Here is a 27,560-nt window from a genome sequence, read left to right as displayed (position 1 = left end):
TCCCTAAGTCCAGACCTCAACCTGACTGAAATACTGTGACACAACCTTATGAGAGCTATGTATAAATGGATGCCTTGCAAACCCTTTCACTGCACGCAGTTTGCAGTGAAAATCAGTTTGGGTTGCTTCAGTTTGCAAACCAAACTGAAACAATGTTGTACAGATGTGGGCTAAGTGAGAGACTGATAAAGTCATACAGAAAACGATCACCTCAAGTCATTGCTTCCAAAGGGGGTTCAACAAACTACCAAATCGGTTTGTGTTTTTCACACACTGCTTCCACATTTTGGTTTAGTTTTTGTTAAATAAGTAAAGACAGTGTAATGCGGGTTGTTGCTCATCTCAGGTTGTGTTTTAACAATTTTAGATCCTGGTAAAGAACACATTTTTTTTTATTATGTCCTGATATATAAAATATTAGCACTGAAAAGAGATATATGCTTGTGTCTTTTTCACATGACTGTTTGTTCCAGTCTGGTTTTCTGTCTAAGTGGACACCAAGGTATTTGGACTCCTGAACTGTCTCCACCATCATTAGCAGGAAGTACAATATTAGTTTCTTGATGCTAAGCTCACACAGGTCACAAAACTGTCCACTACCATCTGATACTCTGACAAGTGAAACAAAAATCTTGTCAGTGTGGAATGGAAAGAGCTAAACTAGCTATAAGCTGGGTACCAGGGTGGCTCAGCGGTTGAGCGGGTGACCACATATACCGCGTGGCGGTGCAGATGGTGCAGGTTCGAGTCCCGACCTAGTCGCCATTTACTGCGTGTCTTCCCCCATCTCTCCTCCTGCTTTGCTGTCTCTCTCCACTGCACTATCAAATAAAGGCCAAAAAAAATCATTAAAAATAAAACTATCTATAAGCTAATGGTCAGACCTAACTAATATCTTACATCTGAAGTTTACGTTCAGCAATTAAAGAGTTATTAAACAGGTGTGCATCTTTTGGTGAACCACAACAGGTTAGTGCCCTGCCTCCACCACCACCAAGTATGGTGCTGATGTTGAACATGGTGTTTGTTATGGACAAACTGTGGTTTGTCTCTCTGGGCTGTGCCCAGCTGGCACCACGGGCCACCAGATGCTCTCCCTCAAACTCCCTCCCCAGGCCTGGCTCCAGGGTGGGGCCCCGGTAACCCTATCCCGGACAGGGTTCCCTCAGTGACTCTTTCATAGGGGTCTTCTGAATCACTGTTTGTCTGGCCCCTTACCCAGGACCAATTTGCCATGGGAGACCCTACCAGGGGACAAAGCCCCCAGACAACATAGCTCAGTGGGATCACTGGGACACACAAACCCCTCCACCATGATAAGGTGGCGATTCATGTTGTTTTTATTTAAAATCTATGATGACAAACTTTTTACTAGTTCTTGTAAATACATTCAGAGAATAGAAATATAACACAAATCAATCGAGGCGACTGTTTGTCGTGATTTGGTGCTATATCAATTAAACTGAATTGAACTGAATTGAATTGAATGAATTGGGGTGACAACTTTGCATAATTGTAATAAATTGACTAAACAGGCTGGTTGTAGCTCAGGAGGTAGAGCAGGTCACCTACTAATTAGAAGGTTGGTTGTTCAATTCCTGGCTGATCCAGTCTGCATGCCAAAGTGTCCTTGGGCAAGATACTGAACTTCAAGCTTGCCGAAGTGTTTTGTGAATTTCAGATAGAACTTAGGTGTACAAAAAAAGTGTGAATGGGTGAATGAGGCATGTTGTATAATGTGCTTTGAGTAGAAAAGCACTGTATAAGAACCAGCCCATTTGCTCTAATTGTACTGTATAAGAACCATATATTAACATTCTAGCTATGAAAAGTAAGAGACTACAGCTGGACAAGGCTGAACAGTGCAGAAAAAGATGGAAAAAATTTTAATGTAGAAATAACAGCTGCATAACAGCAGAGCTGCAGTTTGCTAAGAAAACAGCCTACAATACTCAAGAGAAAAGAAGAAGAAAAAAAGAATCAGCTGAATTTGCCTGAAACCAAAGACTGTAGCATAAGGCCTACAGAGTAGCCACTTTAGTCTTCCATTAGACGGTGCATTCAGGCACACTAGTGAGTGTGGTTCACCCTCATGTTGGCAGCACTCACATTTCAAGACACAGTGTAGTTAGACACATAAAAACAGAACAAAATAGATCTGATGCATTAAAATAAGCTGCACCAACAGCTGGATTGATTTAAACTGAAGTGTATCTTTTCCTTCAGACACACAAAAGAATGATAAATGCAGCTGAAATGACTCCTGAAGAGACGCTGTTAAAAATCAGGATTACTGACGCAGGTTGACACACAACAAAGTCAAAATGCCTACTAAACTAAATGATGAGATCATTTCTCAGGACTGAAGTCTAAACCCAAACTCAAGTAAAGAGAATGCTTATCCATCAGTGTCATTCATATGCTTTGTAATCTTTATGGTCATTTGTTTTTGACATATTCCTATACAAAATAAATGCAATATGTACTAGCTGAAGATAACAAGAGGCATTTAGTCCTTGTAGTTGAAAGGTGGACAGACCTATTAGTGAAGAGCAGGAAGGCCTCAGGCACCACACAGGTCTGGAGGTCCGAGAGGAGCTCCATTCCCATTGGACAAGCACAGCTGACAGCCTTCTGACGCCAGAAACACAGATGGCTACAGCCACCATTATCACCAGCACAGCCATTTGTACCTAAAAGAAAAGTTTGAATATGTTTATCATAAAGCATTTTACTTCATTTTTTTTTTTATTTCCAGCTTTGTTCTGTACAGAACTCAAAGAGAAAAATACAAACAAACAAAAACAGCTTTACCGAATGTCTCCGTCACTTTAGTGGCCTTCAGCCCCATTAAATCTGGCAGTTGATCGATAATGATCTCTCGTACAGCTGTGGTTTTGTGGACCCTCTCAATGCTCCGTCTCTGCCAATCGGTCCAGTAGACGTAATCCCCCAGCAGAGTAAAACCAAAGATATGAGGCAACTTGTCTTCCAGCAGAGTTTGTCTGTTACTGCCATCCACACTGATCACCTGACACAGGTATAGAAAAAAATGGAAATGATGGGGGGAAACTTTGGAAGCTTTTTCCAAGGGTAAAATGCACATTAAAAGCTCATTCTTTAATCCATCATTACAGTCATCATCAATCTAACCTATAGTAGATTAGAGGTATAAAACTCTGTTTGTCTAAGGGTGACACTAGGGAGTGAGAATAATATCAGGGAACAGACATATAGTGTATTTCCATGTTTTATTTAAATATAAAATGCACAAGTTTTTTTTTTCAGTTTGGTCCACATAACTGTCAACCATTCACCAAAACATTGCAAAAAATAAGCTACACCAGAGCCACCTGAAAACAACATGGTTCAAAAGCCACTATTGACTAATGTTAAACGAAATAAACAGGCTTCCAATATTTTTCTTGCACATATTTCTGGAAGAATACATGAAACTAAAGAGGTATGAAATGAGTCTGACATATGTTGGCATGTTAGAGCCAACAACAAAATGATGCTACAAAAGTAAATCCCTTCCTGTCCCGAAAAGATGGTGACCGTCTTATTGAAAAAAGCCAACAATTTTCATTGGATGTATATTTTTCACAACACTGTATCGCTAACTGTACAATTTTCAGCCAATAACATTTTGTAAATAAAACCAAGACAAAAATGTGTACTGAATGCAGTAATATGAAGTGTAATAATATGCTCTTGTCTCACATGCTTGATTTGAATACTTTTTACAGGTCCTTAAAAACATTGCTGTTAGATTAACAGTTTATTTAAGAGAATTTAAAAGATGTAGAGAGCGAATTACAGTCTAGAAATATCCATTCTTACACAAAGATTACAAAATCACAAGCAAACAGAGAGAAACACATAACATTAATACACACATACTGTAAATAGGTTGGAATGTCTTTCTGCCCTCCAAGTGTGTGTGTGTGTGTGTGTGTGTGTGTGTGTGTGTGTCAGTCACAAGCCATCTATTACTAGACTGTTGAAAACCGATACAGTGTGTGCACACATTTGTCTTTGCATGTTTCTATAAGCAGAAATTGAGAGCTACAATTGACAAGGCTACAATTAGAACTTGTGTCCAGCCCTCCTCCTCACCGCCTGTGCTATTACTGGACTGGCATCAACTGAAATAAACACAGGCTTTTATTTTAGACGCACTACAGTTTTCTGCAGCCTACATGAGGGTGTGTGTGTGTGTGTGTGTGTGGTGACATGCTGCCTAAAGGTCTCAAATATGCCATGCTAAACATTTCACAAATTGGAGGAATTCTGTTGGACACTTTACTAGAAAACATGAGCATAGTGCACAGATATACTGAAAATGAGTGCTTTGCAGTAGTTTAGAATAGTGGAGTGATAAAGTCTGCTGCTGGTGGGATCTATTGGTTTCAGTAAAACGCTATTGTTAAAGCCAAGTTAAAGTACAAAAATTTATCTATGCTGAGACTGAAGGCCAGTTTATAAAACATAACTACTGTGCTTACTACAGCCTGGTTCACGCAGTATTAAGTACTGGAAAGTATGCAATCATATTCGCATTTACATTTATACTAAGCAGCTTTTTGTCCTGCAACAAACTATAACCCAGCAACATATTGCATTTGCTAATTAAATATAAGTAAAATGTTTACAGTACATTGTAAAGCTTTACAAAAGGTGACCAGGTGTGGGATTTTGTAACAACCATACATTATTGCAATATACAACTACACAAAATTTGTGACTAACTTGTTAGTTTATCGTATCAGTACTCTGTACAAACTCATTTCCCCTAACCACCAGTACAGATCACCAACCATCTGTCTAATGACTTCAACTGGGCCAGGGATACTAAGAGCACTCAGCCTAGCGTAAGGTGAGTAACACAGACCTAGAGACTAGTTGGCGAATCACTGACAACCTCTGGTTACTATGGAAAAATCATTTCATCATTGGATTGCTGGCTTGTGCCAGCAGAAAGAATGTGCCTTATCCCTAAAGCCAATAATAACAACTTTTAATATTAGGCACATAACAAGAAAACATTCCTTTAAACAAAAACTTGGTCTTTTTCAAAAATGTGTTGGGTCTGAACTGGAAGCAGCAAGACTATGTTTATTTATGTGAAAGTATTCAATAAGTCAGTGCACGCAAAGTGTGTAAAATTCTGTCAGGCAGTGCTACCCTCAGCCTCCTGAGTAGAAGTAGAAGCAAAATCTTTAGCTGGCACAAATCTCCTGGAAGTACAAGTTCTGCAACACATAATTACCAGGTAGTAGATCTTAATGGGGTGCACATGAGCTTTAGTGACTTTATTCCCCATGTAATTCAAAAGCAAATGACTAAGTAAGAACCAGAAATAAGAAATGCAAAAATCATAATAAATATAAACCACTGAGGATACTGTCACTTTCTGTGATTGGCATTATTTTGGTAAGAAGCAAGTCTTCTGAGATTTTTAGCAGATGTATCTATGTTATGAAAACAACTGCTTACATGCGCCACAAATTTGGTCATCAATATTAACTTTGCAGCTCACAGTCTTGCTTGCTCCTACTTTAGCAACTATTTTGAACACAAAAAAGCAGAATTAGAGTGAGCGCTATTGCTATGTTGGGCATCTGTTTAGTGAATACTCATTTAAATATCCATTCAGAGGGCGAGGGGGTGAGCAAACAGAAATAAAAAAAAAAAATCACTTTAATGGGCCTCTGATCCAAGCGAGGCTCCTAACCCCTCCACAAAAAACCTATTCATTTATCACTGTGAAACAATTAGACATGGACATCCCAGTGAAAAGATGGCAGAGAGACTCCCTTTATCACCCCTCTCGTCCTCTCTTACTCACTCTCCCGCTCCACTGACTTTTTCAGGAAGAATTATGCACTGGGATTGTGATTTTTCTTTCTCTCGTCTTTTTCATTTTGGGTGTGAGAATGTCTCATTTCATTTGACGGATGTCGAGTGGGAGTGGAGGCCATGAACAGTGTGTCCATGGGCAAAATATCTAGGGACGGACAAATTGTCTGGATCAACACTGATAACAATGTTAAAAAAAAATGGCAAAAAGATTTTCATTAAAACAAAAATACTGTTGGCCGCCAGTGCTCCCCCTCAGCCTCCTGCAACAGAGTCTTTAGGTGGCATAAATCCCCTGGAAGTACAAGTTCTACAGCACATAATTACAGGTCTCAGTAGATCTTAATGTGGTGCACATGAGCCTCAGTGACTTTATTGACCATATCAATTCAAAAGCAAGTGGCTAAGTAAGAACCTGGAATAAGAAATACTAAAATCACAATAAATAAAAACCACTGAGAATACTGTCACTTTCTAAACTGCCTGAGATTTTAGTAGGCACAGCTATGGCATAAATCTGAAAAACTTAGATCACATCATTATTGAGTTAAAGCGTTCACAAGATTTTCAGAAAACTCTCTGACCTTGACCTTTACCTTGATGATTACCTTGGTCACTGAGATTCAAATTCATTCGAGATTTTTAGTAGATGCATCGATGCATATATGAATTTGAACATCCTGGGTCACATCTTTCTTGAGTTATCACTTTCACAAAGTTGAAAGTTGGCTGCCCGCCCACCTGCCTGGTAAGGTGATGACAATACCTCATCAGCCTTTTTAGGCTGAGGAACAAATGTTTTTACAGATAAAGACTTCCTCACACGATTTAGAAACATACCACCAGCACAAATCTTCTGTAACAAAGTGAATAAATAAGAAATCCCATCTTATTTATAAGATGGGATTATTGGTTCAGTCAACAGAACCAATAATATACAATATCAATGTCAGTGGATCCCTAAAAAAATCTTCTTCAACATGAACACATCATTTTCACATTTAATTTTCATAGAGAACAAGCTCACCTTAGTGTTGGCCATTAGTTTCCATAAGCCCAATGCTTTATCTTGCATTTATTCATCAGAAGATTGTAATAATTATTATTGTGATGTGTTCAGTATACTGATAGCCCAGTATAAAGGGCTACCAATTAACTTTTCTGCTGCCCTGGTTACTCTCTGCAGACTACTTATCACGTCATACTGCTGTGATCCGTCAGTCAAATGATATTTCATTTCCTTCAGTTTTTAGGTCATTATTTTTTTAAAGGATTTCTTGACATAAGCACGGTGTTGAGATTTGATGATGACGCTACAGCGGAGCGGCTTCTCAGCTACTGGAGAACATACTAGTTTATCTGAACTACTTCAAATAAAAGATCCCATTGTAGCAATTAAGCCAGGGGCTGAAGATAGCGTTGGGCAGAATAGCTAGCTGGAGTAGGGGAACACACCAGCTGCAAGGAAGGACGAAGTGGTGTGTCCAGAGGCAGAAGACAGGCAAGTGAGGCAGCCTGCTAGTCAGGCACAAAACTGACAGCTGACCTGGCTTGCCAACATTCTTTCTGGCTAACATCCACTTGCTGGATAAAAAAAAACATGCACTTTACTGAGACTTCGAATTAGCAGCTATAAGGAGATGAGGAACTGCTGTGTGCTTCTGCCAATGGAGACACGGCTAAACAACAACAACGTGACTGATCAGCGTACCAGATAGATCGAAGGGCTACTTTTCTTCCACGCAGATCATAATCAGCTGTTGGGGAAAGCCCACAGAGGAGGATGCTGTGCCTACATCAACAAGCTCTGGTGTACCAGCGGCTCTCTGGCAAGCAGCCATTGTTCAGAAGCAACGGTCGTCTGCCATAACACCTACTGTGGGAGCTTACAGTGCTGATGCAAGTATGGAGCTTGAAAAGTAACAGCCATACCTACAAGCTACAAAACAAGCACAAGCATTTTTTGTGATAGTGGGGGACTTAAATCACGCTAAGTTGATGGACATACTTCTTGGCTTCATGCACACATCCCCACAGCAACCAGAAGGAACAACACTAGACCAGGTGTACACCAACAGGCATACCGTGTGGTGCCACGCCCCCACCTCGGCTTCTATGACCACATTGCCATCATGCTGATTCCTGTTCACTGTCCTGTGCTTAAATATAAGCCCACACAGTAGGCCATTACTGTGTGGCCCAGCACACCAGTTTCCATGCTTCAGGACCGCTTTGAGTGAACCAGCCGGCAGATCTTCAGAGAGGCTGCAAAAAACAAGGACAGGGTGGACATGGAGGACGGTTTGCAGTTACATCAGCAAATGTATTGATAATGTCACTGTCACCAGGAAGTTCACCATCCACCCCAACCAGAAATCCTAGTTTAATGGGGAGGTGCGGAGTCTCCAGAAGGTAAGAGATAAACCCTTCAGGTCAAGAGATATATTGGCACTAAACGTGGTGAGAAGGAATCTGGAGGCTGTAATTGAAAGAGCAAAGACAAAGTATGCTCTTAAAATACAGGATCATTTTTCCACCAATGTTCGCTGTGGAAGGGTATATTAATGATGTGGAACGGTATATAAGCCATCACTAACTACACCAAAAGAGATACTGAATGCACCTCAGACCCATCTCCTCCAGATGCCCTCAACATATTTCATGCCTATTTTGAAGCCCCTAATTCCTCCTCCAGTTCCAGGCTCACTGTTTCACTATTTGATCTCCCCCTCCGGGTGTCTGCTGAGAATATGAAGAGGACACTGCAGCACATTAACACATGAGAGAGCATCAGGCCCAGAAAATATTCCAGGAAGGGTTCTGAGGGACTGTGCTCTCAGAAGTGTAGACAAATATTTTTGACATCTCACTCTTTCAGGCTGTGATGCCAAGGTGTCTTAAGAAATCTACAATCATCCCCTAGAGCACAGCAGCAAAGAACACCAGTGACCATCACCTGATAGCTTTCACCCTAATAATCATCTGCTACATAAAGAACAACATCGATATCAATGTGGAATCACACTAGTATGCTTACAGGAAGAACCACTCTGCATTGGATGCAGTGTCGTCAATCACCCACGCTGCTCTCACGTACCTAGAGAGCTGCGATTCTTACGTTAGGCAGCTCTTCCTGGACTTTAGTTCTGCCTTTAATATGAGCATCTTGCAGACTCTGGCAAATGAATTACTGCTGCTTGGACTAACACCATTCCTCTGCAACTGGGTCCTGGACTTTTTGACAAACAAGCCATAGACAGTCAAATTCCACAGAATCTTTTCCTCCCCATCACCTTTAACACCAAATCCCCCCAGAGATGTTTCCTGGCCCCCCTGCTGTACATGCTATTCACACCAGAGCAACCGTATTGTGAAATCGTCTGATGACACAGTGGTGGTGGTACTGATATCCCTCAATGAGTCACTGTATCGTCAGTGAAAAATCCAGTGCACTGGTGTGGGAAGCACAATCTTTGCGGAAGGGGAAGACAAGAAAATTGGTTGTAGACTTTAGGAGGAGGAGCCACACCCTCGCTCCCCTCTTCAGCTGTGGAAACAGTCCAAAGGTTCAAATACCTTGGAGTCCACAGTTCCAGGGGCCTGACGTGTATGGGAGGCCAAACAATTTAAAAAGCAATTATTGTATTGTCTTTACCTTACAATATAAAGCACCTTGAGGCAACTGTTTGTTGAGATTTGGCGCTATATAAATAAAATTGAATTTATAAATTGAATTGAATTTATTTTTAAATTTTACTTTTGTTGTTTTTATTACCTTAAGGCTTTGCAAACCTATACAGGTTTTTATGTTTTTATCTTTTATGCTAAGCACATTGAGTTTACATGTAATGAAGTGTACTGTATAAATAAAATTGCCATTGCCATGTTATCATAAACCATTCTAATGTGGGCGCCTGGGTGGCTTAGTGGTGAAGCCAGCGACCACATACATATGCCGCGTTGCGGGCGGCGTGGGTTCGCATCCCAGCCTGTCGCCAATCTGCCCGCATGTCTTCCCCTGTATCGTTCCCCCATTTCCTGTCTTTCTCCACTGCCAACAAAAGCTGCTGTGGCCAAAAATGCAAAAAAACATTCTAATAAGATACTGATACTTAATTTTAAAATATCATGATTATTGTTAACACAGAGTTTGCACTGACAGTGACATTCTCTTGTAGAGCAGCTGATCCTGGATCACCCAGCTGATCCTGGGGTTTTTTTGAGCAGTGTATGGAGAACGGGCACCTGGTTGAAAGTCAAGCCCTTTAATAAGTGCTATGGTTATTTAGTTGGACTTAGGCTTTTTTGCTTGCTCAACACAACAGTACTTACATCATACACGCACACACACACACACACACACACACACACACATGGGCTAGAAGCTGAGCTCCCAGTGGAAAGGCAACATTGAGTTTCTGTCTGTTGTAACAGGGAGCACATACGTAGCAGAGAAACAAGTGAATGGATGAAACAGGGAGGAGAGAGCACTGAGCTGGCGTATACTATGGAAACTTTGAGCAACAACTGCTGTTTCTGTTATTTCTCTAACCTGAGAGGTGCACACACAGAAGATTTATAGCAGCTTGTCAAAGTGTTGCTCCCACCGCAGACTATCATCATATTAAAAACTAAAACCTTGCAACTTCCACATTTATAATACATACATATAAAAAATTTATAATACTGATCACAATCGGTTACAGGAGTCCTGCAATCAAAGGCTCAGATTTAAGACTGAGGTTTTCAGTAAACTTCAGACAACTTGAATGAATGAGGATGAGGATGAGAGCTGATTCTGTAGCTTAGGTGACACTAGCTGCTACAACTGAACAGTAAAGCATTACACTGGCAATAAAGACATGTCAGTGTAACACCAGCCTAGCTCCTGCAAAATTAAGATAAATGAATAACTTTTAAAATGCTTCAGTCTTGCTCAACTGAAACTGATGCCCCTAATATAAAAAATTCCTGATGGAGATCTCTGACGCAGTTAGCTAAATGGCATTCCATGAGGCTAATTTCTGCATTTGCATTTGTGTTTGAAAAGAAGGGGGTTTTTTTGTAAAGCTGTAGGGATCTTGCACACTGACTTCTCATTTCACCAATGGAAGTGCAGAGTACTCTGCATTAGCCATAAAAACACAATAGCATTAGTAATAGGCAATATATCATGTTGGAATAAACCAAAAGTTTTAGTTTCTTTGTTTTTTTCCAGATTCTCAAAATGTACAATTTTTTTCCAAATAAATCCTTTTAGACAATTCTCACAAAACTAAAAAAGGTCTTTTAACAACTTGAAATACTAAAAACTATTTAAATGCAGTCCTTGAGTAGATGTACTGAATAACTGCTTAATAACACTCCTGATATTATCACATTTTGTAACGCACAAAGCTACTGAAAAAAAGGTGCAGGGCCTTAAGCAGGGGAAATTCCACTATATACACCTCCCTGCTTTCTGAGTTCCACCTCATTCACTCACACAAAAAACACAGACACACATATCCACAAGTAGTTACCATATGGCTCAACAGTGTGGCTGAATGGCACTATGCATAGTCAATCTGCATAATCACAACAAAGCAGCCGTTTTATGCATGTGTGCTGAGAAAGCAACACATCAGTCAACGCTCTCTCACACGAACACATGCTTCTTTGAAAAGGAGGGGGCCTGTGCGGTAACTTCAGAGGGTTTTTTCCACAAAGAAGGAGGTGAAGGGGGAGTCAGATTTCAACAACAAAAAAAAGACTTGAAAACTCTAAGATGGAGGAGGGGATGGTGGTGGTGGTGGTGTGTGTGTGTGTGTGGGTGGGGTGGGGTGGGGGGGCAAGAAGAGAGACAGAGAGAGAGACTTGGGGAGGAAGATCATTCCTTCAGTTTTCTTAGAGAAAGTCTTCACTTAGCCTGGTCTTTTAACATTCTCTCTTTCAGAGGTAAAAGGATGGGTGCTGTTCAGCCTTCAGCTGTTTGGCAGGATTGCTACACACACACACACACACACACACACACGTTTCCAACACTTCAGAGGCCCTTACATGGTATAACATTAATTTCCTGAAATGCGCAACTACTATTTAACCCTAAAGTGGTCGTCACATTAAAATTTACTGGTTGCATTATAGGGACTTTCTTTTTGCCCCCAAAAAGCAATCAAGTCCCCATAATGTGAGTGTATAAACAGTTTTTTATGTCAGCATAACAGGAGTCTATATACATGTATGCGCCTGAGTTTGAGGCACAAGTCAAGAATCTGAAATGCAAGAGTAAACAAGTGGAGAAACTTTTAGAGCGTTGTCCTGATCTGACCACATTTTTCATCCATCCATCCATCCATCACCCCATTTTCTGTTGCTTATCCAATTCAAGGTCATAGGGCAGCAGTCTAAGCAGAGAACTGCAGACCTCCCTGCCCTCAGCCACCCCTTCCAACTAATTCTGGGGGACTCTAATGCTGGTTTTATGCTTGAGCTGGGGTAGTGCGAAAGCAGTCTGTGGGTAGTCACTATCTGCAGGAAGTGTTTGTTGTCACATGGAGGCAACATCGTTCGATTGAAAAAATCAGCCTACAGAGGGTTAAATTCAAAGACACCCTGAAAATCAAAGTGAAAGCAATTATGCAGCAGGCTAGTCCAATTTGCTCAACTCAAAATGGTACTCAGTAGTTTGTATGGCTCCTACGTGCTCATATGCACGCACAACAATGTCAGAGCATATTCCTAATGAAACGACGGATGGTATCCTGGGGATCTCCGAGATCTGGACCAGGCCATCACTGAGCTCCTGGACAGTCTGAGGTGCAACCTGGTGGCATAAGATGGACCGAAACATAACGTCCCAGAGGTGTTCTATTGGATTTAGATCAGGCGAGCGTGGGGGCCAGTCAGTGGTATCAATGCCCTCAACCTTCAGGAACTGCCTGCATAATCTCATCACATGAGGCCGGGCATTGTTGTGCACCAGGAGGAACCCAGGACACACTGCACCAGTGTAGGGTCTGACAGTGGGTCCAAGGATTTAATCCTGAAACCTAATGGCAGTCAGGGTGAAGTTGCCTAGCCTCGAGAGGTCTGTGCATCCTTCCATGGATATGCCTCCACATACCATCAGTGACCCACGACCAAACCAGTCATGCTGAATGATGTTACGTTCTCCACAGCTACTCTAGACCCTTTCACGTCTATCACATGTGCTCAGAGTGAACCTGCTCTTATCTGTGTGAAAGGCACCAGTGGTGGACGTGCCAATTTTAGTATTCTATGGCAAATGCCAATCAGGCTTCACAATGCCAGGCGGTGAACACAGAAGCATTGCCTGCTGGAGGTCATTGTGCAGCTCTGGCAGTGCTCATCCTGTTCCTCCTTGCACAAAGGAGCAGATACCGGTCCTGTTGATGGGTTAAGGATCTTCTACAACTCTGTCCAGCTCTCCTAGAGTAACTGCCTATTGCCTGGACTCTCCTCCATGCTCTTTAGACTGTGCTGGGAGACCTTCTGGCAATAGCATGTATTGAAACTCCTGGAGCAGTTGCACTACTTGTGCAACCTCTTTAGGGTCCAGGTATTGCCTTTTGCTACCAGTAGTGACACTGACCCTAGCCAAATGCAAAACTATTGACAAAAAAATCTGAAAAGATGAAGAGGGAAAAAATGTCAGTGGCCTTCACCTGTAAAACCATTCCTGTTTTGGGGGTTGTCTCATGGTTTCCCCACTAGTGCGCCTGTTCTTCATTTCATTAACACCAAAGCAGCCGAAACTAATTAACAACACCCTCTGCTTCTTAACTGACCTGAACAATATCCTAGAAGTTTAATTTACTTGTTGTTATACTCTGATTAAAATGTGTTCCTTTAATTTTTGTAGTTTTGTAGTTTACGGTGTTTTTTTGGTGACAGCTTAAATTAACCCTTTAGTTACCACGGGCCTGAGGGCGCCTGTTAACTTCAAAAGTGCCGGTAATTGTTCCGGTAAAAATTACCATAAATACCCCTATGTTGGGTGTGAAGCGCAATCTCTCAGCTTTCAGAAACTGTATAAACATTTCCAATAGGACAAATGGTCACGTAATTATGGTAATTCAAAGTGAGTTTGATCGAACGTCTCCGCAATGATAGGCTCTGCATTAAAGGGTTAAGGGCTCGCCTTTTGTTGAATCTACCTGCCCTCTGTGTCTACATTTTGGGTCCTCATTGTCACATTCCACACAGTCTGCATAACCTCCAGACTGTGACACGCACTTGCTGCAGGATGATGATTTAACTGCAAAATGACATATGCTGTGAAAACCTTGATTTTATACATGACTATAACCACAACACAACCAGAAATCAACCAGTTGAGATGGGTTGAAGACAAGTTGCACTCATGAGAATGACAGACTGTTTGCAATATGTTGATAATCTGTCTGCATTTATAAAGTTGACATCAATTATTTGGAATCCTTAGCAGCCTTTGCAATCAGTCCAACTTGGATTGACTGTAACTACTTGCAATCAGTTTCCATATGCAAAAAAAGTCACAAGGAGATTGCCGTCCTATTTTTACTCTAGTGTGACTGTATTAGGCCAGTGAATAAGCAATTAATAGAGAATTTAATCACCAGTTTACTCAATAATACAAATAATTTTTAAGTCCTCCACAACAGTGAGAATCTCATCATCTCTTCTGAAATTCTCTGCTGGTGTTTGGAAAGGCTGATAAACAACAGTAAAATATTTTGGGAGTGGAACAGTTCTCTGTCTTTGGAGAAAACTTACTAAGGTAAGACAGACCAAAATAAAAACACATGGGAGGTTAAAATCAAAAGTAATAAAAAGTGAGTTTGTCTCTTCCAGGGTTTTTTAAATGGATGAATGCTCTTAGTTCAGACACACACAAGTTATGCATGATTTCCTTGACTGAGGCTCTAAGTTCTGTAAATTACTCAGAACTTAAATTTACTTACAGGGTACATTCCTGGATAATACCTGTACTTACGTATAATTACAGGGTACTTACAACCTTAGCTCCGGAACTTATGGCCTTAGTCACAGAACTTACAGTCTTTGCCCTGCAAATTACGCAGGACCTAAATATACTTACAGGGTGCATCTCTGTAAAATACATGTACATATAGCCTTAGTCCCAGAACCTACGGCCTTAGTCCTGGAAGTTATGCAGAACTTAAATGTACTTACAGAGTACATCCCTGTAAAATATGTGTACTTACGGACTTAGTTGCGGGCCGCATTATAAAGTGTGACCGGTTAACTGGTGATTCTAAATTGGTTATAGGTGTGAATGAAAGGTAGATAAAGCATTAAAGTGATTAGAATAATGTGTTGTATGACATTGTATGAAAAATGTGTCTTGTAGTGTAAGTAAGTGTCAGTAAGAACAGAAATAGCACTACATACTAAAAGCCAGTCCATCTAACTCCATTTCACTTTAATTCATCACTCATCTGGAGTACTGTTAGACATACCTCTATCTTATCTGTTTTGGCATCTCCCCAGTATAGTTTTCCTGCTGCATAATCTATAGCCAGTCCATTGGGCCAGCCTAGAGAGCTATTGATCAAGACCAGCCGGGCTGTTCCATCCAGATTGGCCCGCTCAATCTTTGGATGCTCACCCCAGTCAGTCCAGTACATGTAACTGCAAGAGACAAGAGAAAAAACTGTTTAGTTCCAGAGACAGGAAAATTTAAAGATTAGGTATAGTCTATTCTTTTCGGGTTTTGAAGCTTGTAGAAGAAAATTTACATGTTCAGTGCCCACAGTAGCCAATCATCAGTAATGCTATTATATAAAAATTGTAACGGCTTATATTTTTGGGGGGTATTTTTCCCTTTTGTCTGGCCATATATTTTTCTTCCCTCACATCACCCAGTGTGCCAGGATGTAGAGCCATAGCTAGTCTTGAAAACTGACCGAGTTTTTTTTTCCAAGATCAAGATCAATATTTCCCAGCAAGGAACACTTAACCCTGTAATCAAGTCCACACTAGCTTTCCAGGTGTTCTGGCCTGAAAGAAATTCAATTCTGTTTCACTTTTTAGATCAGATTTTTCACATGATTTTGGTCACTGTATTGTAAGCATTACAATACAGTGACCATTTATGTCAGTAACAGTTTTCGGGACTGCTCTTTTATTAGCTGGGTGTAAACCCCCCTGAATTTCGATTAAAATATGGATATGATGACCTTTGTATGACTGGTGACAGCTGTGTCCCTGGTGGGACAGCCAGCTAAAATACCCACCCATTAACGGGGTCCAGCACAATGGCTCTGGGTTCTTCCAGGTTCTCAGAAATCAAAATTTTCCGAGAGGTTCCATTTAGCCTGGTAACCTGCAATACCACATGAAATTCCGATATTAAAATGCAACACAACATTTTATATTTATCCAAGATGTTTGTTTGCATATATTTGCAATTTGGTAGTCTTTTCTTCTTGAGTAATAATCACTAGAAGTTGGTTGTTTGTCGTGTCATTTGCACAGGCATAAACCACTCAAGTCTGATTGGAACTGGGTTTAGACTGATCCAAAAATATGCAGACATGCATTACAAGTGACCCAATTAGAGTTTTGTGTTCAGATATGTTCAATTATAAACTATGTAATGTTAGAGTAAACTGGACTCACAGTAGTTTTGCATAGTGAGTTTTCAAAAATAAAAAAAAACCCAAATGTAACAAACCACACATACCTCAATCCGATCAGTGCCTGTGTCAGTCCAGTAAAGGTTTCTGGCCACCCAGTCTACAGCAATGCCATCTGGGTGATTGATCTCCGTGGTAACCAACATCATGGCATTGCTGCCATCAATGCCGGATCGTCGAATGGCCCGAACTTCGTCATCCGTCCAATAAACATAACCTTCAATTGGGTCATAGTCTATAGCTATGGCATGGCGAATGTCATCAACCTGCATAAACAGAGGAACAGTGATGTCCCCTAGAAACCCTAACTCAAGCAATTCAGGACCAATCAGTCTGTTTATGTATGTTTACCTGGAGTACTACATCAGTGAAGTCTGGCAGGTCCAGTGAGATCCTCCTCAGGTCTGTTCGTCGAGCCAGCAACAGAACTTGCTCTGCCCCTAAACAAGACAGACTTTTATTAACTTTTAAGAGTTAATTCAAATTAATGACAACTTGCTGACCACTACATGTCACCCAGGAACAAGGACAAAGTGGCACAATGGTAAGCAGCACAGTTCAGGTCATTTGTGTAGAAAGTTATGTGCAGCCTACTGACTTGGAAACTGAAAACTGCTACAATAATCTTCGATATAAATGGGCTGTAAGATGATTCTAGAAGGGCAATGATGCCAGATTATTTCTTTTTATGGGTGGATTCACTGAACTTTTTAATTCCACGCCTACTACCCCACCCCAAAAACCACTCTGATATGTTAAATGTTGTTGGTAAAATTAGCTTTAGTGGTACCTTAACACACAATGAGACAGTCTTAGCCGTGAGGCTAGGACTAATCTGCTGTTCAGTCATGGTTATTGTGCACAAACAGCCATCAGACGTTTCTCTCGCATTTGGAAAATTGTACATTTTTCCAAAGCTTCTCTCATTTAAATATTTATATCAAACAACCATCCAGCAAATCCAAGTTGGCGTAGTTGATATCTGGGTTAGCGCCAAAGCCCACAACTCAATATAAATCTGTCTGTTTTGAAAAGGATTTCAAGCCTGAGCCGAGCTGTACTATTATCACTTTTCGTGCCTCCTTTTTATTCCAGCCAGTCTGGAAACAAAGGGCTCTGCTGTCCTGGGGGATTCTCCACTGTGTTTGGCTGTTGGTTGATTTAACAGGAGCCAAACTCACCTCATGGGAGACAATTAACTATTTTTCTTTGTCTCTTACACCTCTGACTCTGAAAGCTCACATTATAAAAAGTTCAAAGTGTCTCTTTCTATTTCTGTTCGATATCTGACTTATCTATCTTTCCCATCTTTGTCTAACATTTCAAATCAATACAGGTCCATAAAATAGATAAAACATAAAACCTACAGACAATAACAGTCTGTAACTGTACACTCACATTCTACAAAACATAGCACTGAATTTTACTGTATCTGGATAAACCCCTGAGATGTAACATCTTGTCTTTTAGGGGTCCAAATACCATCCTAAATACAAAAAACACACTTCTGCAAAGTGTCAGTTTAAAGCTTTCATCTCTGTTCTTTTAGCTGCACAACCAGCAAAAATCTGGCATCTCTCAGCCTTGGCACCAATCAGATTTTACAATGAGAGTTGCTCATCGTTACCTAAATGACTGAGGCAAGGCGGGATAAGTAAAGGAAAAGAATGAAAAGAAAAGAAGGAAAGCATCTGTGATTCCACTCTTCTCTTCACTTGACTTCATTTTGAGACACTTGAAGACCCCTAACAGTCTTACACACATGCACACAGGCACGCACAAGCTCTACTGCCAGCGCAATAACAAACGCCTTCAATTTAACCAGCCAAGCAAAACAAATTAGAAGCACGGACAAAAAGAAAAAACACAAAGACACACACACAGAGCCACACAAACTGCAGCCTGACACAATAGAGCATTGTTGTTTTTATTGTCAACAGTGGCTAAGTGATTGGTTGGCATGCTTCATTCAAATTTAATACATTCCCATAACATAGCCTAACAGACACAGAAAACTAATACAGTGTTGTGCTATTGCAGAATAAAGCTCTATTGTTTAGCATCATGGGAATCAGCACGGTAGCTGGTCAGTTAACTGTTCCACTATGCTACCAGACTGATCATTTTTACTTGTTTTCTAGCTGATGCACCCTATACCGCATCACATTTCACACACCAAACAGAGTGGTAACAGAGGTCAGCAACAGCAGACACTAATTATTTTTCTGTGAAACTACAAATAGAACGAGATTACAATAGAATGAATAAGGTTAGCATAAATGTAAAAATGTGAATAAGGATGAGATGTGTCATTTATACTATTTATATATTAAGTGCTTTTAATTTGTGGTATCATATTCAAAGCATATTTATATAAAAAATAAGTCTTATGTTTAACATTTGATGTTATCCATTCAGTAAAATATGAGATTTCATGGTTTTGCTAATCATGGCATTAAATTTTCATTTACACAGTTTTCCAGGTTTTTGGGGAACAAGGCTGTAGCTAGTTTGACTAAAAATATTAACTCGGTCCACAGGTGAGCATTTTCTGGAGTTTTTAACCACACTGTGGAGACTTGTGGACTTAGTTTCAAAGATTTTGTTTAAGTTATAACTACAGCGTTTTACGACTACTGCTTTGTAATTAGAAGATTACTTATGCTACTTTACTCATCAGTAACATTGAAACCCTTTAGAACTGAGGACGCAACAGCTCGCTCATTTACCAGCAAATTTGCTGCAAAAACAAGTCCAGAGTTATCTTGCAAAACATGCTACATTATTTTTGAAGCATGGGAGGCAGAGATTTAAGCTATCGTGTTCCTCTCCTGTTGATCCACCTTCCAGATTGGGTTCCTCTCTACTTTTAAAATTAGACTTAAACTCTAAAGCTCATAGTTAGGACTGGGTCAGGTCACCCTGAACCATCCTGTAGGTATGTGGCTATAGGTTTAGATTGCTGGGAGCTTCCCATAATGCACTAAGCGTTTCTTTTCTACCGTGTGCTTATATGCCACTATTAAATTTAATTTTTTGTCTACTCTCTCCTGTAGTTTGTGTTTTGTACTTAACGCTCTGTGCTCCCTTTTTTCTCTTCTCTTTCCCCCACCCCCAATCCAATTCCATCAGATGGCTGTTCCTCCCTGAGCCTGGCTCTGCCGAAGGTCTCTTCCTTTTAAAGGAAATCCTTCCCCACAAAGTTCTTGCACGTAGGAGATTGACTGTTGAGGTTCTCACTCGAATATTACAGAGTCTTTACCTTATAAAAGCACCTCGATGCAACTGTTGTCATCTGGCATTGAAAAAAAAATACACTGAACAGATTTTTTTTGTACATGCGTGTGAACTGCACATAATCAATTTTTGTGATCTTGATATGTTTATCTGCCATACTGATACAGCTAAACAACTAAACCCACTTCATTCCCACCACTAAACCACCAATGGAACAAGCCAAGGTGGTGTGGAAAATAATAAAAGTAGAATTAAGTAGAATTAGGGTTTTTTTTTTTAATCCAGTACAACACACCTTACCTCACAGCTCCACCCCATACAACACACAAACACCACAGACAAAAATTAAGAATGCTAAAAGAACTAGAGAAAATGGATACAAACACCACAGATCTATTGATCCAGTGCAAAATATACTCATTTGCTCCATTGTTCATGATTCCCACTGAGATAGCAAAAAGGGGATAAACAATAAATGCAATAAATCTATGAAACAACCAAAAACAAACACGTAAACGTGCTGTAGAGCACTCCAACTGTCCATTATTGCAACAGGAATGGTACTTATATAGCACTAATCTCTAGCTGAACACCCAAGTGATTTTATCCTACAGGACATGTTCACCCAGCCACACAAGCATATTTATACTATGCTGTTAAGGTATTTTTTCTAGCTTTTCTGCACACTCACACGTCATTGGATGCCCCGGTACAATATGGGGTCTAGCATCTTGCCTAAGCACACTTCAATTCATGGACTAGAGGAGCCAGGGGTCAAGCCATGACCCCTCAATTAATGGACAGTCTTCATCCTGAGCCACAGCTACCACCACACAAATTATTTTTCTGGTCAAGTGGAGAAGAAATGCATGTAGCACAATCAAAAAAGCTAAAGTCTCTCCAACCAAGCCAGGAATCAAATCTTTTTATCCATAGTCACAAGACACATTAGCCATTGTGCCACTAGCCCCTTGCGGCTAATAGCACTAAAAGAATAGAGCCACCCCTTTGCAAAAAATGTATGTGGTGATTTCTAGCAAAAAGCTATAATATTTTTAGCAGCAGTAAGACCAACTAGTAACAAGCTATCAAGGAATGGATTTTATGTTGTGCACAATGTGTACAGTGACAAGCGTCACTGAGGTAGCAGGCAGGTACATCTGTCTAGTATTATTAAAGTACTAATTAATTTTGATTCTGAGGTTAAACTGATCCATACCTGGTTTGCATGTCTTTCTGTCTGGTTTAAGCTGGACTCCAGTGGGGCAGGCACAGCTATAGAAAGGCTCGACTGGAGAGAGTAGGCAGAGATGACTACAGCCTCCATTACTGGCACTGCATGGTGTCTGGACTGAAACAAAAAAATACCAGATAAAATGAGAGAGAAACAGCGCGCGCGCGTGTGTGTGTGTGTGTGTGTGTGTGTGTGTGTGTGTGTGTGTGTGTGTGTGTGTGTGTGTGTGTGTGTGTTTGTGTTGGGGAGTGGAGGGTGTCAACAGAGTACGTTTGAAAAGAAATATTTCTTTCAGAGGGTTCTGCTTCCAAAAATCTAATTGTCAGCTATTGCAGTAAAGGCAGTTATTATATTAAGTTATAATATACCTTCAAATTTCAGTTATTATTTATAGTTGAACCTGTGCTGTGTCTCTCACCATTTCGCAGTGGAATTATGAGAGCAGGCTTGAATGTCTTAATAACTTGATAAAGTCAGGCCCACAAGGACACAATTTTTGTAATTTCGGTTTCATGGCCAGGTGAGGCCTGTCCCATTGTTGTTGTCTGAAGTTGATTCAAAGTATTGAATTTGTATCTATCAAAATAAATCCATTAGAGAGATAGAACACTTTAGGAATGACACTGGCTAGCTCAGCAACACCAAAATGCCTGAAAGTACACAGAATACAAGTAAAGTGCACAATGACAGAATTATTTACATGGTTCAGAAAAAAGTTCACAACATCCAGGAGGAAGCATACCATTGTCAAGAAACAGTTCATGACCCAAAGCATATGGTAAATAGGCTTGTACTTATATAGTGATTTTCTACTCTACATGAGTACTCAAAGACCTTTATACAACAGGTGTCATTCACACACATTCATACAAGCACTTTCTAAGTACTTTCTATCTAACATTCACACAAATACAGTCACATTCCGATGAGGACATTGGGAACAACTTGGGGTTCAGTATCTTGCCCAAGGATACTCTGGATGTAGACTGGAGCAACCAGGGAGCAAACAACCAACATTCCAATTAGTAGATTGCCTGCTCTACCTCCTGAGCCACAGCCACTTTGTGTTATTTTAATCTAAGATAAGGTAAATGAAAAACAAGCTTTGAATTAAAATATTTTTCTACATTTACAGTGCTGTACATAGGACTGGCCAAAAAAATTTTTAAGATAATTATCTTAAAATAACCTTTCCTTGATAGAAATATGAGCCCTAGTCAATATAAAGATCAGATCAGATTAGATCAGGTCAGACTAGATTAGCTTAGTCTTTGGAAGGGTTCCATCAGGGAAATTAAAGCCAATAAAACATATACCGTCCATGTTTTCACAGACAACAAAAAGGGCCATTGACAAGGAGAATAGCACTGCACCACATCACATCATCTGTCAAACATGGTGGACGCAATGTTATGGCATTGGCATGCATATACTGGCATTTATTAATGATGTGAATGCTAATCGAAGCAGCAGGATGAATTCTGCAGTGTACAAGGCTATACTTTATGCTCAGAAAGTATAGTCAAGGTCAGCTTCTATTAGCATAGCCTATTTTCTTTTTACCATGCGGAATTATCAAGGACCGAGATCATTGAATTAACAGATAAAAATTGGCAAAAATTACTCAACCTCCAACCCTAATCTACAAACACAAAGGTAAAACAATGTAAAACACTTACTATAAGGCTGGCGATAGGGCTCCAGAACCTGTATGTCCATAGGAGAGTAAATCCCACTGAGGATCTCTCTGGTTTTGTCTCCACTGTGTTTGCTACAGGCGTGGATGGAGCGCGTCTGCCAGTCGGTCCAATATAATGTCTCCTCAGACAATGTTAGTGCAAACGGATGGGTCAGGGTGCCTTCCACCACCGTTTCACTGCAGGATGAAATAAAAGCTTATTAACTCATGTTAACTTATGTCACTAAAAAGACATTTGAAACTGACTGATCCAAGGAATTAATGTATAAATACAAACAACCTCATTTAGTATTGTTTTGTTTTGTTTGTTGTTAAATTAATTAATTAATTTAAAAAACATTCATGCGGGCAGCCCTGTTTTTAAAATGGACTGTACTTTAATTAACCCTTTAATTGATCTTACCATACTGACTGGGGATCTGTGCTTCAGCAGGAAATCTACGCTGCAGCTACATCGTAACTGCAAACCCCTCTGAAACCCTACGCTGACGTGCACCTCCCTAGAAATGTAACTACATGTTGGGTTGACGCAGCCCAGAAATCCTGCGATTGGCCTGTTCGGTACCGGCAATTCCTCCTGTGCATTTCTTGCTACCTTTTGGCCATAGGTTTTGAATTTATCAGCAAAAGAAGAAGAATCATCGTCTCAGCATAAGGATTAATAATCATAGCGTCAATATAAAGACTCACAAACGTCAGCAAATTCCTCGAGGGAGATTGCTGACATTGGAATGGATGTAAGGTAATGTACAAAGAAGTAAAAAATCTTGAGGGACAAATATGTTTGTACCCAGAAAAAGACTAAACTAAACAAAAAGTGGGGAACCAGGATTTTATTTGTTTTTATCATGGCTGGCACCATATATAAAACACCGGGACAAGACCACACTGTAATTAAGACAAAATGCACCAGGACAAGCATAAACTCTGGCAACAATGTCAGCCACTTATGTAGGTTACATTGTAGGCTCTACAAATATTCCCTGGAGAAGTCTAAATCAGGCATAAGGGGACTATATTCCTCAATCATGCAGCTGCTCATGGAAAATAATTCTTAGGACCACAACTATGAACATAGTCAAAATTCATGTGTAAAAGTGAAATTTTGGTTTAGTGGAGGCAATGTAGGAATGGAATGCTGGAATGGCGAAGTATCTATACCATATTATAAGAATCTGTTTGACACATTCAGGTGCAGCCTCACTGAACGCTCTCTATCCTTACATTAAAAAAAAAGTAAAACAAAGAGTGGAGAAATGTGTGAACAATTGCTAATAAGGAGTAAGTGCTTCTTTTCTGAAACAAAATCATGTAAAGGAAAACACACCAAAACACAAGGAACATGATCAAAGGATGCTTGTACTTAAAATATCAACACATGAGAATCATCAATCATTCTTTACATACCTTTGTGTATTTGTGCGTGTGTGTAGATTATAACAGCAGACAGCAGTGTTTAAGTGGGGAAAAAAGCAGGAAAAATGTAACTAACTCCAGATTTTGAAGCTCTGTCCAGTGCTTGTAAGTAAGCATGTGCACGCATATTAATTAACAAACAAACTGATAATTATACACTTTGATTAGGTTCTCTACGTATAAAAGTGCTGTATGATTTGGCTTGTTCTAGACACTGATATTAATGAAAGAAACATGATAAAATCTATCCAAAACAGTGATGGTAAATCTTCCTGTTTGACACAGAGATTTCAGGCTTTATTGACATACACTATATTGCCAAAAGTATTCCGTCACCTATCCAAAATCATTGAACGGAAGTGATCCGATAACGTCTGTGACCACAGGTGTATAAACCAAGCTACTAGGCATGGAGATGATTCTCTACAAACATTTGTGAAAGAATGGGTCGCTCTTAGGAGCTCAGTGAATTCCAGTTCGGTACCATGATAGGATGCCACTTGCGTAACAAGTCCAGTCATGAAATTTCCTCGCTACTAAATATTCCACAGTCAGCTGTTAGTGGGATTATAACAAAGTGGAAGTGACTGGTAGGCCTCCTAGAATGACAGAGCGGGGTCAGCGGATGCTGAGACACATAGTAAACAGAGGTCACCAACTTTCTGCAGTGGAACTAGAGTCCGGTGTCACTCTTCTCCATTTGGCAATCCGATGGAGGCTGGGTTTGCCAGTTGCCAGTAGAACGCTGCTTATCTGACTGCATTGTGCCAACTGTAAAGTTTGGTGGAGGGGGGGTTATGGTGTGGGTCTTAGTTCCAGTGAAATGAACTATTAATTTTTCAGCATACCAAGATATTTTGGACAATTTCATGCTCCCAACCTTGTGGTAAAAGTTTGGGGATGGCCCCTTCCTGTTCCAACATGACTGCACACCAGTGCACAAAGCAGGTTTATAAAGACATGGATGAGCGAGTTTGGTGTGGAAGAACTTGACTGGCCTGCACAGAGTCCTGACCTCAGCCTGATAGAACACCTTTGGGATGAATTAGAGCAGAGACTGCGAGCCAGGTCTTCTCATCCAACAGCAGCATCAAACCTCACAAATGTGCTTCTGGAAGAATGGTCAAAAATTCCCATAAAAGTTCAGAAAGTGTCAAAAATCTAAATCTAAAGTCTGGGAGAGTGACTGCTGAGTGCTGCTTCATGCTGAACACGTCATATACGGAGTCTTGGTTAAGAGCCCTTGGCCTCACATTTGAACTGGGCTCTCTTAAAGAAAATATGTCTGTTTCTTTAGTTGTTTCTCTTTGTTTCCTCCTGTCTTTATTTCCCAGCGTTCTGGTAGAATTCCATGAACTATGTTGAAAATGTCAGGAACTAAAATTCTTTCTCAGATGGACTGAATGTTGGTGGACTAACATCAGTTATGTGTGCATCTTTTGGTATGTTCACTTTTTGTATAGAAACAAAAAGTGAAAGAGAGTTCATATGTAGACAAAGAAGGCTGATAGAAACAATGAGGGAGAAAAGAAAATACTGCGCTGTAAGAAAAATGCACTCTGTGTGTGCGTGTGTGTGTGTGTGTGTTTTGACTGGGGCCTCCACACCACAACTCTGTTGAACTACTCTATTTTTCAGTCGGTACAACTGTTTTTCACTACCTCCATTCTTCTGTTCATAGTGAAAACTCAGACATAATTCAATTCAATTTAATTCAGTTTCACTTATATAGCACCAAGTCACAACAAACAATTGCCTCATGGTGCTTTATACTGTACAGTAATGACCCTACAATAATTAGTACTTATCTGCTGATTGTTGATATTTTTATGCTGGCTGAGAATTTTGAAAAAAGCATTCTATTTCTGCCTTAATTAAAGCAATAATGTAACATTGGAGACAGCCAACATGTCCTCCAATCCAAACGTAAGTATCCATCGTTTCTGCGGGCCCTGAAATACGACCTATATGTACGTTTCCAAAATGAGCGCTCCTACCAGTGGCTTTGCGTGTCATGTGGTCATGTCCATGGGTATTGTTGCGTAGCTCAGGAGGTATAACAGTAATCTATTAATCAAAAGGTTGATGGTTCAATTCCAGGCTATTCCAATTGGCATGCCAAAGTATCCGAGGGCAAAATACCGAAGTGCTTACATGAATAAGGAATGTTGCATAATGTTGCATATTACACTCACCCATATAATGCATACCGTGTATGCTATGTACCTTACCGGCTACAAATGTATATAATATTTTGATATCTGTATATAGTGTTTTGATGTGTGTGTATATGTGTGTAAAAGTAAATGTGTGTATTGACATTGATATATATATTTATGTATATAGTGCTTATGTATATGTGTATAGTTTTTTTGATATTTTATTTTATTTTATTCTATTCTATTTTAGTTTTAGTTTAGTTATTTGTTCTTACTCATCCTTTTCATTTTTTCTCTGTACTGAGCTGCTGTAATGCGGAAATTTCCCCATCGTGGGATCATTGAAGTTTTATCTTATCTACCTTAAAGGCCTTTAAGTACTCAAGTAAAGTGTTATGTAAAAAATAATAGTTTATTTCTTTATTGTTTTAACTTTTCCAGTTGCATCTAATGCCATTTAACTGCGTAGACTTTTCAGAAATCTGAGGAAATCCATATTTACGTATTTTTTCAGGATTTGTCGGAGAAAACTGAACATGTCATTCACACAGACTTTCATCTACAACCGCTAGAGGTTGCTTTATTTCATACTAAAATGTAGATACTGGTTGTGAAACGTGCCCACAGAAACGATCAATATCTACGATTTTTTCAAGGAGGACAAGCTCACTGAAACACCCATATGAAATAACCCATCAGTATCAAAACCTAATCTCTACCGATCAGAAAGAAATAGTGTTTTCACATAAAAAGTGAATTTTCCAATATGGATACATCAGTCCAACATTTCTAATTTGATACTGATCCAAATCAATACCAGTATTAAATTAATGAGGTATTCCTCAAGAGAGGAAATCATCCTTTATGTTTACAGCATCATCAGGCTCAGCTTAAAAATTGATTTCCTAACTGCCAAAACAAATACTCTGAAAAATTAAATGTACTGGTGTTATTCATCTAATTTATTTGCATTGCTCTCATTTCAGCTCAGAGAGTCATTATGCTGCCGCATAATGCTGTCATTAAAAGTTGTAATACTATTCTCTTCTTGTACCTCCTGATGTATATGCATCCTGTGCAGGACTGAGAAGAGACAGCTGGACTGAAAAATAAATTCAGTTGATACAACATATTACAGTACCTTCCCAAGGCAAAATGGTCCTGGTGAGGGCCCAGTCTCAGGCTGGGATTATGCTCTGAATCCTACGAAGTAACCTACAGCAAAACCTGACGTGCACTTCCTAAGAAATGTAACTACACACCAAGTCGACGCAGCCGGCAGCTATTCTGATTGGCTTGTTCAGCACTGC

General features: G+C 40.0%; 1 protein-coding gene across 1 annotated transcript in view; it reads right to left on the bottom strand.

The window, feature by feature from the left end:
• lrp5 (low density lipoprotein receptor-related protein 5) overlaps positions 1 to 27,560 on the bottom strand; it is a 69,512-nt gene that overhangs the window by 27,797 nt on the left and 14,155 nt on the right. The window contains exons 6-13 of the mRNA XM_030731323.1: positions 22,656 to 22,852; positions 20,962 to 21,093; positions 16,857 to 16,945; positions 16,553 to 16,771; positions 16,104 to 16,192; positions 15,327 to 15,498; positions 2,815 to 3,031; positions 2,540 to 2,693 (exon numbers count right to left, since the gene is read on the bottom strand). Coding sequence (XP_030587183.1) covers positions 2,540 to 2,693; positions 2,815 to 3,031; positions 15,327 to 15,498; positions 16,104 to 16,192; positions 16,553 to 16,771; positions 16,857 to 16,945; positions 20,962 to 21,093; positions 22,656 to 22,852 — 1,269 coding nt within the window. The remainder of the gene's footprint in view (positions 1 to 2,539; positions 2,694 to 2,814; positions 3,032 to 15,326; positions 15,499 to 16,103; positions 16,193 to 16,552; positions 16,772 to 16,856; positions 16,946 to 20,961; positions 21,094 to 22,655; positions 22,853 to 27,560) is intronic.

Source organism: Archocentrus centrarchus, chromosome 6, assembly GCF_007364275.1.
Source record: "Archocentrus centrarchus isolate MPI-CPG fArcCen1 chromosome 6, fArcCen1, whole genome shotgun sequence".
In the NCBI taxonomy this organism is placed as follows: Eukaryota; Metazoa; Chordata; class Actinopteri; order Cichliformes; family Cichlidae; genus Archocentrus; species Archocentrus centrarchus.
This window is presented reverse-complemented; position numbering and strand designations above follow the sequence as displayed.